Raw genomic sequence first — 16,540 nt, 5'->3', positions numbered from 1 at the left:
GCCTTCTGAAGGGAGCAAAGTCAATATTATCTCCTATATATTAAAGACTCCTCTCACTCTTTAATATTTTCCTTCCTAGTGGCTCATGAGACATCCTCTCCCTTGAGCTAAGGAGGTATATTTGATGTGGTGATGTTTCTCTGCAGATGTAGTAGAGAAGAACAGAGTTAGATGGATTTAATGACCCATGACCCCATGTTTATGCCCAGAGGATTTTGAAGGCTAAGCTCAGGGATTCTGGGATATGCCTAGACTTAGAAAAGCCCTCACTCACTATAAAGTTTTCTTCCATGTGACAGAACAGACTTGTGTCCCAGGGGCTTGAAGGGGCTCCAATCACCATCTTTAGCAAAAAGGCTTATACTGTGATATTGTTCAAAGTTAGGACTGGGAGAGAAAATATTAGAAAGGTAAGGATACACAGACAGAGGAAATGAAATACTACAGAGAGGAGGAAAAGAGGTAAATGAGGAGAGAAGGGGTAAGTAGCCTCCACTTTACTGAAAAGTTATCCAAAGTACTATTCTCCATTCTATCCACAAAAGAACACAACAGAGGATATGGGATTGGAGCAGACAACTGCAGGTGAGAAAACAGTGATATGTCAATGAGTGACATGCAGAATTTCTTTCTCTCTCTCTCTCTCTCTCACACACACACACACACACACACACTCTCACACACACTCTCACACACACATGAAAATACTTAAAACATTCACATATACAAATTATGGCTCTGTTCAACAGCTAAATTCTTAAAAACTGGGAACCATATCTTCATATGGCAATGTTAAGGATATTAAAAGGCATATCCCCTGGTTCTTTACCCCCAGTAGCAGCATTTCTGTTGGTAGAGAATAGATAGATAAATAAAGGCATGTTATATTAGATGCTGCAAAACTGTACAATGTCCTAGAGGACACCAAAAGCTAACAGAAAAAAATTTTTCTTCTTTATTACTTTAAGGGATCAGGGAAGATTCATTTACTACACTTTAATTTTAGCGCCACTTAAAATTGCTAGATATTTGATCTATTTCTACCTGAAGCTAGGCATCATTTCAGGATAGGGGTGTAATTTTGCATGTTAATTAGTAATTTTATAAGTTGTAAGGATGATGAACATGATTTAGCTGATAAGCAAAAGGCAATTTACTGTAAGAACTTCAGGGGAATCACAGAATACACAGGAGCCTGGAGGTATGGGATTGGAAACCATGCCTTTCCATAAGATTAGCAAGCCTCAAAAATAGCAATGGTGTTTTAGTATAAATAGAATAAGGAAAATTCTGAGACTATCTGTTTAAGTTCCCTTTTACCTAGTGACTGCACCAGATCCATGAGGCAAATCCCTACATTTATATCAAAACACAAACAGTGGTATAAATCAGCAGTTCTCATTTTGACTTAGGACTCTTTAAAACCAGAGCACACTTTGAGAACCATTGGGCATTGTAAATTTCAAAAAAAAAAAAAAAAATTAACTAAAGAGCCACTTGGAAAAGGGATGGAAGGGAATGAGATAAAATGTTAAGTATATACTCCTTTGTGAAAATTGACAGTTCTTCAAAGATCTCACATTACACAAAATAAAAGCCACAAACAGTATTGCTTGTGATGAATCTCAGAACAATAACTTGTGTTGAGAAAGTTGCTCAATTACTTTCTGGAAAGAGGAGACTCTCTAATATTTCTAAATTAACTACTACCATTACCTCCAGTGTACTGATTTCTAGGACTCTGATAAGAAAGAGTTAAGATCCTACTTCTTAATAGGAATTCAATGACACCTCCAGGAGAATGTCTATCAATGACACCCAGTTCCATCCACCCTTCTTTCACCTGCTAGGAATACAGTACTGGAAACTGTGCATATCTGGATTGCTTTTCCATTCTGTATTGTGTATCTGGTTGCCCTGGTGGGGAACATCAACATTCTCTACGTGATCAGGACTGAACATCGTCTCCACCAGCCCATGTTCTACTTCCTGGTCATGTTGTCTATGATTGATCTGGGCCTGTCCACCTCCACCATCCCCAAAATGCTAGGCATCTTCTGGTTCAACCTCCAAGAGATCAGCTTTGGGGGCTGCTTGGCTCAGATGTTCTTTACCCACATGTTTACAGGCATGGAGACTGTTCTACTGGTGGCCATGGCTTATGACTGCTTTGTTGCCATCTGCAACCCTCTCCAGTACACCATGATCCTCACCAATAAAACCATCAGCATTTTAGCCTCTGTTGTTGGAAGAAATTTAATTCTTGTGACTCCATTTGTGTTTCTCATTCTGAGCCTGCCCTTCTGTGGGCATTACATCATTCCTCATACATACTGTAAGCACATGAGTCTTGCCCACTTGGCCTGTGCACCCATCAAGGTCAACGTTATCTATGGGCTCATGGTGATATCTAATATCATTGTAGATGTGATTCTAATTGCCTCTTCTTTCGTGCTGATCCTCCAAGCTGTTTTCTGTCTTCCCTCTCAGGATGCCTGACTGAAGGCTCTCAGTACTTGTGGTTCTCATGTCTGTGTCATGCTGTGCTTTTACACACCAGCCCTTTTTTCTTTCATGACACACCGCTTTGGTCGTTAACATTCCCCGATATATCCACATTCTTTTCGCTAATCTATACATGGTTGTCCCACCTGCCCTTAACCCAGTCATCTGTGGAGTCAGGACCAAGCAAATACGAGAGCAGGTTATAAAGATATTTGTACAAAAATAATAATTCTGTGAAATGACTGGGAACATATCCACATACTACTCAAATTTTAATAATCTGAACTCTCAAGTCTTTTGTTGTGTAGATAGTACTTGTCAGATTTTTCATTTTTGTTTGAAATGGGTTAGGATTAACAGATTAAGCAAAGCTATTATTTCTGCCCACTCTGCTCACCTACCCCATGTAACTGGACAAAGGAAAAGGACTAAAAGAAAATAAAGGTATACTGGAGGCAGCAGTGGTTTTGGAGTGGAATGGTTGGGGGAAAAGGGCAAGAACTCCCCCATTTCTCCATGTCTTCTCTTTAGGTAAGTTTAGAACCTTTGTAACACTGACCTCATTTTAGAAATCAAGAAAATAAAGTTCAAGCCATGGGTTAGTAGAGATGTCTGAATTAGAATATCCTGTTCCGTATAACTATATTCCTTATAGTCATCCTCAAATTTTGTCTCCCTTCTCTAGAATCACGAACTCATTTTTCATTTTAATGATCTGTCAGTCTTGTCACTTTGTTTCTTTTTGTCTTTATGATTCTTTTCTTTTCTCTCTTTCTTGCTCTTTCTCCAATAAACCAAGCTTTTGTGAAATGAAGAATATGAGAATCTACACTGTGAGCATTAAGAATACATGATATCGTTTTCCCCTTTGAAGCAAAGTCATTTTAGATTTGAATAATTGTGTGTCCTGTGTCTAATTCTAATTGAGATCTATTTAAAATATTCCTTGTTTGCTACACCATTTACTTTCAAATATATGGACTTCAGAAAACTTAGAAAAAGAATCATGATCATTCTATGGTTTAAGAATAAGACCAGTCTTGATATCAAGCTCAGAATAATCTCACTATAATTTATCAGTCTGGTAGATTTCACATATATAGTCTCATTTCCAAACTCTAGATATAGCTGGAAAATGCGGTTTAGTTAAACTAGGTGAAAGGAGCACTGAATTGAAATTTGTGACTGACCAGGGCACTCTTGAGTAGAAATCTGGAGAAGTCTCCATCATATCCTATGTTTTAGAAACCCTCTCTAGGTAGGATGACAGTAAACAAAGTGCTCCAAACATACCAGAGTAAGGTATCAGGAAATCAGGAGAGATACAGCCAATAAGGCAAGGAAAGCAACAAAATCTGTTGCAATTTCTATAAATCTGGCAACTCTTGCTCTAAAATTTAACACTGGCTAAGCACAATTCTCGCATCCTGTAACAACTTACAGAACTTCCTTAAGCCTGTCTGCAAGAGTTATAAATTGTTTTTGGTTTTGTTTTTTTAGACCTCTGTCTCATGCCCTTAAAATTTTATGGGAACCTAGACTTTTAAAGATGGAAAGATCTAACTTACCCCCTGCATTTTACAAATTAAAAAAAAAAAAACAAGATTCAAAGAAAGGCAGGAATTTGTGTGCATAAAATGTACCTGTATTTAGCATCATTTCGCTGTAACAAGAAATCACTCAGATAAATCCTTTTAACCACAAACTCTTAATTCTTTTTGGATAGAAAATATTTTATGTGTATAAGTGAAGAGCCACCATTAGCTCCACGTAGAGATAGCTAGGAAAGCGGGAGACAGAACAAGTAGAATTGGTGTTGGTAAGGAGAAAAAGACGACTACAGAAACCCTGACTGCAGGTGCAAGCAGAATAGTAGCAAAGAGTGACTAAAATGGTATCTATTCCTCACTATGATCCATAAATTCCTAGTGGTGAGAAGTGACCAACTCCCTGGTCATCCCCATCTGCACCATATATAAGCAGACTAAATAAAGACAATGTTTTCTACTGTCAATGATATGAAATGGCCTTTGGCACATATCAAAACTTTCTAAGTCCATTTCTGGTGCTTGCGGTCAGATGGGGAAAACAACACTGTGCAGGTTGCCCTGAACCTGGAACAAAGACATGTGGGCCCAATCCTCAATTCTCCTCTTCAGAGGACTCTAAGATTTCTCTTTTTCCAATACCCACTACCTTGTGGAGCCAGCCATTTGCCCTAAGGAGCTCTGTGACCCATGTCTATAGGGTTGTCTTAAGGATCTCATGGCTGGGACCTCATTTCAACAAAGCAGTTTGATAAGCAGATAAGACTTTCTAGATAGCATAGATTTTCTTCCAAGAAATCAGATGCAGTGAAACCACCAGAAGCACACTGACATGCTGACTGGAGGTGACTCTTACGCATTACTCATCTCAGAAAAAGGGTGAACTTAGGGTTCTGGTTTACTAATGGTCCCCTACTGAACTTTGGGCTTGAGCTATGTGTTAGAGCTGTTCACTGACTCTCAGCCATTTATGTTCAAACTCTCATGCTGCCTCCTAGCTACAGCACCCAAAGCGGGCAGTGGGAGTGACAGATACCTTATTTCCTTCGTCACCTTAGCACTGCTACCCAGAGTGGTCATCCCACCTGTTTTCACAAGTTAAAAAGATGAGTAGATAGTTCATCGAACTGAACAGAAAAAAGAAAGTACCTGGAAACTACAAAGAATCTTTATGAGTACTGACTGCATACTAACCAAAAATATAATTAATTCTCCTCTCAGTTAAATCTTCATTGACAAATTACTATATATCACATAGGTCCATGAATTTTGTAATACATTTTTAGTCAAATTGTTTGTATATTGAGAGACCCCAGAAAAAATATCTGCCTGGGGCACCACATACAGAGATAGGGCAGGTCCTGCATACATTTGTACATTCAGCCTCGGTGTGCCCGATTTCTAACTTCCCATTTCCTTCTTGTGATCTGTGTCAAAGTAATACTGCCCTGGACCTGGAGCAAGATCCCAATGTTATGGGAATAATATGTGCGCAGTTTTACTATTGATTTGTGCACAAAGCTAGTGTATCTGAGCACACATTCTTGTGTTTGTGTCATATATGGCATGAATTTGCTAGTGTCTGAATATTAAGTACATTTATACACAGGCTTAATAGCAAGCGTATATGATATGATAAGAGGAAAAAAATACAAAACATAAAAATAATTGAGGAAATGGTGACGAGAAAAATAAGGTAACTCCAGATTTAATTATATTCTATTGGATTAAATGTTCCAAAACAATGCCATTTCCCATAAGCCTCTCTTACTTTCCCAGATACTCCTTCTCTAGGGGAACCATTTATGCATCCCAGAGTACTTTACAGAGTACAGAAACCAGTCTAGCTCAGCAAATATCAGTGCTGTTTCTATCAAATTTTGTATTATTCACCAGCATATTGGAGCAGACAAAACTCAGTCTGACTTAAAGAAGAAGACTTTCACAACATTTAATCCCGATACAGTATTTCCTCAAATCTGTTCCAATGGTGATCCACTCATTTGGTTTATCTATCCATAATTCATAATATTTAGTCAGAGTGTTGATATTATCCTGGCCTAAGGGAAAAAAACTTGGAAAATTCCAGGTGCTTTCAGAAACTTCCAGTTTTCAGATGCTAACCTGGAAATTTCGGAAAAAATTATCAACAGCCTTCCAAAGTGGTTTCATGATTTTACATTCCTATCAACAAGTATGAGAGTCCCAAGCATTCCACATTCTCACCATTATTGGGGAGGGGTACTGTCTTCTGAATTTTAGCTACTCTAGTGAGAATCAGTATCTTATTGTAGATTTGGTTTTCATTTCCCTGATGACTAGAAACATTAATTGTACTTTCAGCACTTATTGGCCATTTTTAAACCTTCATTTGTGAAGTGTGTATTAGTCTTTTCCAGTAACTACAAACTTAGTTACTTTGATACAATATTAGAGTGTATTTCAAAAGCCTTTGAGAAATTGGAGCTCAAAGATAAAACTGCTTATGTTAAAAGTAAGACCCATAAAATATATATATGCATATATTATATATTATGCATGGTATTTTATTACATAAAGTAAAAGTAAGTTTAAATAGATAAGTCTGCAGTGAAAAATAAGGCAGCTAGCTTATTGGTTGTGTTAATCAGAGTTCTGGAAAAAAATATTTACAAACTCAAGCCGGAGCCCTTATTCTATGGCAAACTATAGGCACAGCGTAGGAAAACCACAAGAAACAGCAGGTATAGCAGACATGACAAATATTTACAACTCCTTGGCCTGAAGAAAAGTGGTTCCTGGAACCTTGAGACTCAGAGACATTGTGTAGAAATCTACCTGGCAGGAGTTGGGATTTATTTTGAGGGACTTGCCCAGCCCATGATGACCTTCAGGTCACCTTGCAAGGAGAGAGGATGTGCAAACCAGAATAAATACCCTGACCTTCCTCCCTTCCCACTCACTCTCTTGCTGCTGCTTTCTATTTTCTGAACCCAACCAGATGCCAAGGTGCAAAGGATGCTACCAGTGCAGTACATACGTGTGATTCCTCCAGGGTAGAGTATAGAATGGTCCTGGAGAAATAAAGAGAAGAAATCCAGCACACTGGCCCACATAAATGAAGAGCTGGAAAAAATTCTGAACAAAAACTTAAAGGCAGGTATTTTTATATATCCCCCTCTTAATTACTATTCTATATCATTTTTCTCAGGATTGTACCTGTGATATTTGATACTGTCTCTCTTTTTGTTCTCAGAGTTCCCTTTGAAGAGATTTGAATTTCTTTTTATCCTTTTAGACAACTCATGAGTTACACAAAATAATGCTGATTTTTAAAAATCATGTTACTAATACACTTTGAAATCAAATCTACCATGTTTACCTTGCGTATTAAATTTAAAAAAAAAAGAAGGAATGAAATAACCATGTAATTGCCATGCATTTTCTATGTTTGTATTCCTAACTGTTCACATAAATTTTATATTACTCTTTCCCTAAGGCCCAAAGAGAGATAAAGAAAAACTTGATATGCCGGGAGTATTCTCTTACATATTTTATAAGATTCATGGGTATTGAAGAAAACATTGAGCTTTCTACATCTTTAACTAGCATTGAAATTCAAAAACATTGATATGAAAACGTATAGCCAGTTGTAACACATTTTGCAGAGAATATCATAAATGATCAAGAAGAGTCACTAAATTTTTATCCTTTATACTTTGATCATAAAATAAATCAAAACTTTCCAAAGAGAAGATGGTTATTGACTTTGGAGCTATATAAGTAAAGATATATGTAAAATATCTTGAAAAATCGCAGTTACCTGATACCTCACATGAGATCTTTTGTTATCTGCTCAAGAAAGGTAGTTGATTTGACCATTGCATACAAACGCTAAATTTTTCCAGCAAACTTTTATTGATTTAGCTTACATTTATTGAGCACCTAAATCATATGTTGTCTAACTCATAGCAGGAGCTTAGTAAATGTAGGTTGAATCAAGGAATGTTTGTTTGTCATATGAGTATTACTGACATCTAGCGGTCAAGCTAAATGCATTTCTTAAATGAGTCCTCTAAGAACAATCTAGTGAACTAAAAAGTAACTGTAGCTGTTCTATTCAAATTTCACATTTAAAGCATCTATTTCAAATAAGTAATAAAGATAATGTCTATTTTAATAATAACTCAGATCTACCGTTGAACACTGCTGTTCTACTCAAACGCATTACCTCACTTAATTCAGAGATAAGCCATGTGACTTGTGAATTGTCATTTTTCATCACCCTTGTGAATCTATGTGGGGGAACATGAGGCTCAGTAAGGTAAGAAATGCTTGCAACATCTCTCAGCTATTGCACTGCAGAAAAGGGATCTGAATATAAGTTTTCTGACTCCAAAATGTTGACTCCAGAGATATTGCCATAAATAATTATAACAGCCAGTGTTTATTTATCAATTAACTCCTAATAAACAATTACTGAGCACCTTCTAGGCATTATCCTATTATTATCATTACAATAATCCTGTAAGTCAATACGATTTTTTCCCATTTCCCCAGGAGAAGGCCAAGGTTAGAATGAAAAATTAAATTGACGAAAGTCACAGAAGAGATGGACAAAAAATCATGTTTTTAATATGCATGATAAGCTGCATTCCCCTTATATAAATATATATATATTTATATTTGTGTTTTTATTAATTAATATAACTAGTGTTAGAGGTTCTATATTCTTACAAAAATCATTTAGTGTAATTCTTAAAACAGAGCTCAGGGTTTGGGAACTTATGTAAGAATTCTGGCTCTGCCATTTATTAAATGTGCATATATTTCTGAACTGAGTTTGAGAAATTCTGTTTTTTCCTAGAGTGCTCTTTTCGCACCTCTCCTACCTGTCTGCCAAAAGTAACTCTTCACCTGGTACCAAAGTGAGATTTAAAGACACTATGCCTCTGATTGACTAAACTCCTGGGACCTGTTCTGGGGGATACTTGCTGGATGATGCAGATTGCAGATCATCCATTACCAGAAGGTATCTCTGACCAGAAAGTATACAACTTTATCCTTAGAGATATGGAAATTTTTTGTCCCATACTACAGGTCCAAGGACACAACCCACAGTGGGGAGGCCCTTCCCAGGGGGCTAGAGTTCTTATGTAACTCCTTGGCCCTGGCTATTGGGAACTCAGTCACATGCAGGTTGCAGTCTGTGGTATCCAGTTCTTTGCAAATGATTTCTCAGATGCTGGCCAGAGGTAGGTGAGTCAGTTTCTGGTTATGCTGGAAGAGGGATCACAATGACAGTAGCGAAAGTGATTGGTGGCATGATGGAGTTCCAGCAACTCAGCCAAAGTCTCTGTCGACAAGGCCACTTGAAAGCAATGCAGCCAGAAAGAGAGAAAGGAGTTGTGTTGAGAACCTGAATCTGCAGCTGCACATCAGCCACTAACACAAAAGCACACAGCGAAAACACTCACAGTGCTAAATATACAATCTGATATCAACAAACCTGGGTTGTATATATAGATACAAACATACGAACAAAGCATGTTATATGCAAACACAAGGGGGAAAAACAATGGTAACTCTCATTAGCTGGCACAAATGAAGTCCTTCCTTTCCTGCATCCTTTTGTTTTGTCATCTCAGAAGAGAACCTCTTACACTGAGCACAGTCATCTTAGTGAGAGGTTACAGCATATCTGAAAATGGAGCACAGAAGGGTTGAGAGATGGGAGGCCTGGAAAGCTGGGCAAAGCGGTTATTTGATTCTGTTGCAAAAGATGGAAAGCAGTCCCTGGGAGAAGCTCACCACAGTTTCCCCAGGGAATTGAGTGTCTGAAAGGGAAAAGAGAGGTTCAGAAAGGGAGAGAAAAAAGAGCATTAGAGAGTTATAGTGAAGATACACTTTAAAAATACACATGAAAGGGCTTATTAAACCAAAGAAAATATGAAGCACACAAAAGGGGGAGCTGACTGCATCACTAGGGGTCACAGTTAGGGTAATTAATGGTTGCCACACAGGCAGTGACCTAGACAGACAATAATTTCTGCCAATGAAAATAAGCTTAAATTGACCAGGAGCATTCTGAAACCATAATATATTTAAAATACCAAAGCACTTTTTAGAACATTTCCCTACAATGACTGTTTTAAAATGTCAGGGTAACTAAGTAGAAACCTTATATGAGGCCAAGAAGCAAAATACTGGCATTACCAGACTTTAAGCTCTATGAAACCGGGGGCTTGGACTAAGTGGCATGCCCACATTTGGAGCAGTACTTGGCAGATGATAACCACTATAACATACTTGTCAAATGAGTTAAAGGATTATTAACTGAGAACTTCCATAATATAATAGATGAAGGCAGAGGGTGGTGGTAGTATAAGTTTACAGATGATCCAAAATATAGAAGGTGGAGTCAACTAATTGGAAGTCATTATTAGAACATGTAACAATCTGTAAAATGTCAGGACCTCGATACATGAACTTAATCTTTTATTGCAGGAAAAAGATGGTAAGTCCAACCAGGTGAAGTAACACCCACCCTCCTGCCTACCCTAAGTCACTGGCAGGAGCAAAGAGAGCACTTCTCAGACTACATATAAGCCCTCAGTCCCTCTCCCCTAGTTCATCACAGAGCCCTCTGCTCCCTTTGCTTACAGTATGAATCACTGCTTCTCAGTCACATTTTATTAATTATATATTGATCAGTCGTATGTTTTTCAAAAGGAAAACTATTGAGGGTCATTTGTGAAGGGGGATGGATTATAGAATGTGTTAAGGTAAGATTATAGAAGTTTTAATTAACTCAGTAGTTGAGAAGGGGAAGAAAAGCAGATTTGGTAGCTATTTCTGAAGACTAGCCTTATTAAACAGCTACAAAACTGACCTGCTCAAATCAATCTCCAACACTAGCAGTGTGGTACAAGATAACATTATCTTTGCCCTGGACGTCTGCTATAAACTTCTAACTGATCTGACTGCAAATGCACTTGCTGCCTTTAATACATTTTTGACAGCAACCAGAGTTATATTTTTGAAATGTAAATTGGATCAAGTTACACTGCAGCTTAAAATCCTACCATTTCTCCCTTTTGTTTCTTGGATAAAGAGAAAACTTAAAATTAACCACAAGGGTTTACATGATCTTTTCCTACCTCCATCTCATCCCATCCACCCTGGGCTTGCTTTCTAAGCCCTAGTTCTACTGGCATTTCACCCCCCGCCCATATTTACCATGCAATTTCCCGTCACTCAGCTTTTGCACACCTCGTTCCTATTAACCAGACATATTTTTTCTCTGCTCAGTGTCCTCTCTACTTATTAGTGAATTCTTATCCTTCAGCTATCATATTAGTTAACACCTCTTTGGAAGGCATTCCCCGTGAACTCTGACTGGGTTAAATAGGCTCAGAGTGTACAGTAACTCTTCCTAGCAGTCCAACTGTTATTTTACATTTATTTAAGCGATTTGATTAGTGTTGGTCTCCCACATTAGACTACATAGTTCAGAGAACAAGACCTGGATTTGATTTTGCCAGTACCGTGACCGCTAATACTGAACATCTAGAGGTTACCCAATGATATTTGTGTGTTTAAATGGAGAACTGACAGGAATTGATGAATGTCTGATCTGAAGCATAAGGGAATATAGAAAGAGGAAAGCACTGAGGGTGTCTCGAAGGGTTCTTTCCTGGGGCACTATGTGTGTAACATCATCAGCTAGGAGTGAGGAACATGGTGGAGAAATGGTTTCAGAGCAGAGATGACCAACTTATACAGAGCTGGATAAATAAAATGTGCCTCAGTTATATCTGGGGGAAACACCCTATGAAGCAACCAGAAATATAGAGAGAATTGGAGAAGTCTTCTAGAAACATATTTTTTAGAATCACCAGGAAAAAACATGATATAGTCAGAGAATTAAATGGAATCACCCTTGTGGAGCTTACTGGCTGAGTAGAGACTGGTAAGGACAGAATACTACTTAAGGGAAAAATAAAGAAAGACAAAGAGTAAGCAAAGTTCAAGGAGCATTCTGAGAATTCGAAGGAAAACAGAAGGAAGAAGTGTTTTAAAGGCTGAGAGAGGGGAACACGTCATGAAGATGAGAAGGATGTTAATAAATGAGAGATTACCATTCCCTGGTTTGCATGCCACATGCAAGATCTTTACTTATTTCTGGCCTCCCAACGACAAGAAAGATGAAGCTGTGAAGATTGCAGGAGATTCAATCTCAGTTCAGAAAAAAACAAAAACAGAACATGCATTCTAAGGCAAGTTGTTTGGAGTGAACTAAGATTTGTAAGCCTTTCTGCAATATATCAAAATACGTGTGTGTGTATGAGTGCGTGTGTGTGTGTATGCACACGCCTTGGGAATGCAAATTATATCTGATGTATCTAAGAAGACTTTTTTATTTAACTAAGAGTAAACATGAATTTTATTCCAAGACATAGCCAGGAAGAAATTAAAGTTTTGCCCCAACACAAGAAATACAGAGAATATTTGCAAGTAGAGAAAGAAGACAAAGTGACGTATGAAGTTCAAATGCAGACAAGTAAGTAAGCAGAGGGTGTTTCCCAAGACTGAAGGAGAAGATACAGCCAAGAGAGAGTAGAAACACAACGCTATCTGTAGTATACCCTGTGCCACACCTCCCAAATCTGTTTTCAGGACCTATGTATGCACCTATCTCCCAGCTGCTGGGAATATCAGATACTGGGAGCTCACAACTGCACCGCTCTCTGGAATTGTCCTCAGACCCAAGAAACAACCTCATCCAAAATTTTGTCCCATCATACAGGGTAGCCCATGGTAAATAACAGGATACCATGAGAGTACAAATAACTGGCATCCTTGCCTTATTTTGGGATGACACAGAAGGGCCATTCCAGCCCCAGAACTTCCCATTGTATCAGTGGAGGCCTCAGATGCAACCTCATGGTGAGCCAGCTCCTCCTTTGACCTAGTTCTACATTCTAACTTTTCTACAGGAATGATTCTTCAGAGAACTCCTCCAAAATCCTTCTGTACACAGTTCTATAACTCAGTTTGTATTTATCTAGGACCCTATATACAATAATAGGAAAGATAGTTTCCAATAAACTTTTAACTTCCATTTGCTAATTAATGCTGATCGCTGTCTATCGCTATATAAAATATTGTGAAACCATGAAGATAAATCTGACACTGATTTTGACCTCAAAGAAGTTATATCCTAGTAGTAAATACCTAGCTGTGTTTTTTGTAAGCTGGAATGAGCATCAGAATCACCTGGATGGAGGGCTTATTAGCATATTACTGGATCCTAGCCCCCAAGTTTCTGATTTAGTGAGTCTGGGGTAGTGTCCAGTAATTGGCATTTATAGCAAGTTACCAGATGATGCTGATACCCATGACCCAGGGACTACACTTTAAGAACTACCGGTAACTAGTGATAAATAACATACAGAAAGATAAACAAACCTATTAAAATAATAAAAAGAATAAATAATCATAAAATAAGTCAACTGGGAAAGGCTCTATGGATAGTTTGTCATTAAATCTGGGCTAAAAACTACTTTGGTGATTGAAGCTACATGGGAAAAGTTACAAGACTTTGAGGTTCTAAGAGGGACTATTGTTCTGCTGGAGTTACATAACAGTCTCCCAATTTGTCTCGATTTCTTAATCCTATTCCTTAGCTTAGATCCAAACACCACTAGCCAATCCTCCACCTTTATTGCATTCCCTCCCACATGCCATTTTCTTAATTTTTCAGGTGTATTTTTCAAGAATGTATCATATCATTCTCCGGAACCATCTACCTCAATCCCAGTCCTGTGATTTTTGCAAACACACACACACATACACACACCCACACCATCTTGTTTAGGCTTTACATCCTGACTAACGGATATAATTGACAATAAATATTTGTTAATTTAATGCCATATGAAGGTTCTTCCTTAGAAACTGAAGGGAAGAGAGACATATGCAGGACTGCTGTACCTTGAAAACTTTGTATGGTTTTCTATGTAGGTGAGGCAAATACTTTGAAGTGAGAGTGTCTTTTAACTCTGCCTCATATTCCTCTCTAGGTCTCCTCTGCTATATTATGGAATTAAAGAATGGATTTTCTATTCCTCCAGAAAATAGGCAACGTGCTATGAAAGGGGTTAGGGTCTCTCACTGGAAACAAGAAAACTGCAAGAAATGTGTCTATAACCAATTCCCACAGGTATGCTGCACCCCAACAATACACAGTTCCATCCCTCCTCCTTCCTTCTGATAGGGATTCCGGGGCTAGAAGATGCACATGTGTGGATAGGCTTCCCCTTCTTTGCAGTGTATCTAATAGCCCTCCTGGGGAACGCTGCCATCCTGTTTGTGATCCAGACTGAACGCAGCCTCCACCAACCTATGTTTTACTTCCTGGCCATGTTGGCCTGCACTGATCTTGGCCTGTCCACAGCCACCATCCCCAAGATGCTGGGCATTTTCTGGTTTAATCTCGGGGAGATTGTGTTTGGTGCCTGCATCACACAGATGTACATGATCCATATATGCACTGGCCTGGGGAGTCAGTGGTGCTGACAGTCATGGCCATAGACCGATAATTGTCATCTGCAACCCCCTGAGGTACAGCATGACCCTCACCAACAAGGTGATAGCCATCCTGGGCATAGTCATCATAGTCAGGACTTTGGTGTTTGTGACTCCATTTATATTTCTCATCCTGAGACTGCCTTTCTGTGATGTCTGGATTTTCCCTCACACCTATTGTGAACACATGGGTTTGGCAAAGTTGGCTTGTGCTAGTATTAGGGTCAATGTTATCTATGGCTTGATTGCTTTCTCCGTGGGCTACATTGACCTTTCTGTGATCGGATTTTCCTACGTCCAAATCCTCAGAGCAGTCTTCCACCTCCCATCCTGGGATGCCCGGCTGAAGGCACTCAGCACATGTGGCTCCCATGTCTGTGTCATGTTGGCCTTCTACCTGCCTGCACTCTTCTCCTTCATGACACACCGCTTTGGCCACAGCGTCCCTCATTACATCCACATACTTCTAGCCAATCTATACGTGGTCGTTCCCCCTGCCCTTAACCCTGTTATCTATGGGGTCAGGACAAAGCAGATAAGAGAGCGAGTACTTAGGATGCTTAACCCTAAAAGCTATTGACATTTAACCGCAAGAAAGTCTTCCACGATCACTCAGCAGGGCAATAACAGGTCCAAGCAGAAGTAAATACTGGAAATATTTTTGTTAAACTCCTCTGGCATTCCCACACAAGCCAGTCACACAGAATTTATCCCCATTAGTCATAATTTTTACACCCCATAGGAACAGCTCAAAGAGTCCAAAATAATCACTCTACCTTTGATCACAGGAAAAGTACAGCAAAAAACTTCTCATATTTAAACCGTACTGATACTAAAAAATCCCTAAAGGGAGGAAAGGCTTTGCAAAAAGTTGTGCCCCTAGTAACTACCTTAAATAATTTTCTTTCTCATGGACATTCTCTTCATTCACATGTCAGAAGCTTAAGTTCATAACTATGAAAATGATTAATTTCATGGAAACCAAGCAGGATACAGTGGTAATTCAGGCTTTGGCTTCAACTGAAAGGTTTACCTGAGAATGTCACTTAGACCTTGCTGAGTTTCAGTATCTCTGCAAATGAAATAACTAAAAAAAAAGAAAAAAGTGAAAATGTTTGCAGATTCTAAAACATTAAAAGATTTGGAAATAAATAAATTAATGTATTTCTAATGTGGTTGTTACTTCTGGTGTATATAGATTTAGCTAACTAAATCCAATCTGAGGGTAGAGTCACTGGTGTGAAATGAGGTCTCAAGCCTCAGATGAACCCAGTGCTTGGGGGTGTTTAGGGACTCAGTCCTTACCTTGGTGAGAGCCTTGTGGTCAGGAGACTATAAAGCCTGAGGAGTTAAGAGACTGCTCTGTGGGCTTGACGACTCAGTGAAACTTCATGCCCTTCAGTCTGGTTAGGGTGAGTTTTAGGGCAGACTGTAAGAGAGTGGCCGCTGACAACATACAAAGTCATTCTCATTCCAGTTTGAAAGCTTGATAGGTTAATTGATTTCTTTGGATATTCTAGAAGCTGCAAAAACATAAAGTTGCCTTCTAATTGGAAATGGGACTCTGGTTGAAATTCAAGGAATGAGCAAGGAATATGCAGACAATAGGGTGAAGATGTAATGGTAATGTAGACTGAGAGAGGAAGTAAACAGAGAAAAATAATATTTTGTATAAATATATAAAGAAAATGACCAGATTATTTTCTAAATAGAAATTACAATATTGACACAAACAAGACTTAGAAAAAACTAAGCAGATCAAAATGATGAAGGAAGACGACAAAAATAGTCATTGCAGATTTTCATCTAAGTAGGATAGTAGGCCACAATAACTTTTCATATGTTTCTTAACTGTTTTGCAATATTTAAAAATTTGCAAAGCTTTCAAAACCATTTTAGAAAATTAACATTCTCCTGAT

The 16,540-nt window shown here is 38.5% G+C and overlaps 2 protein-coding genes across 2 annotated transcripts; both read left to right on the top strand.

Annotated features, from left to right (window-relative positions):
• The first annotated feature begins 1,801 nt into the window (after window positions 1-1,801).
• LOC105097995 (olfactory receptor 52E4) lies at window positions 1,802-2,731 on the top strand. Its single transcript, XM_031460179.1, is given in 3 exon segments — window positions 1,802-1,856; window positions 1,859-2,595; window positions 2,597-2,731. Coding segments are annotated over 3 exon segments (927 nt in total).
• Window positions 2,732-14,258: 11,527 nt separating this feature from the next.
• On the top strand, window positions 14,259-15,248 carry LOC105097994 (olfactory receptor 52E5). The gene is given in 4 exon segments (XM_010990624.3): window positions 14,259-14,594; window positions 14,597-14,630; window positions 14,633-15,196; window positions 15,199-15,248. Coding segments are annotated over 4 exon segments (984 nt in total).
• The last annotated feature ends 1,292 nt before the right edge of the window (window positions 15,249-16,540 follow it).

The sequence above is a fragment of the Camelus dromedarius genome, chromosome 12, assembly GCF_036321535.1.
Source record: "Camelus dromedarius isolate mCamDro1 chromosome 12, mCamDro1.pat, whole genome shotgun sequence".
NCBI lineage: Eukaryota > Metazoa > Chordata > Mammalia > Artiodactyla > Camelidae > Camelus > Camelus dromedarius.
Note: the sequence above shows the minus strand (reverse complement) of the source record. Positions and strands in the feature narration are given on the sequence as shown.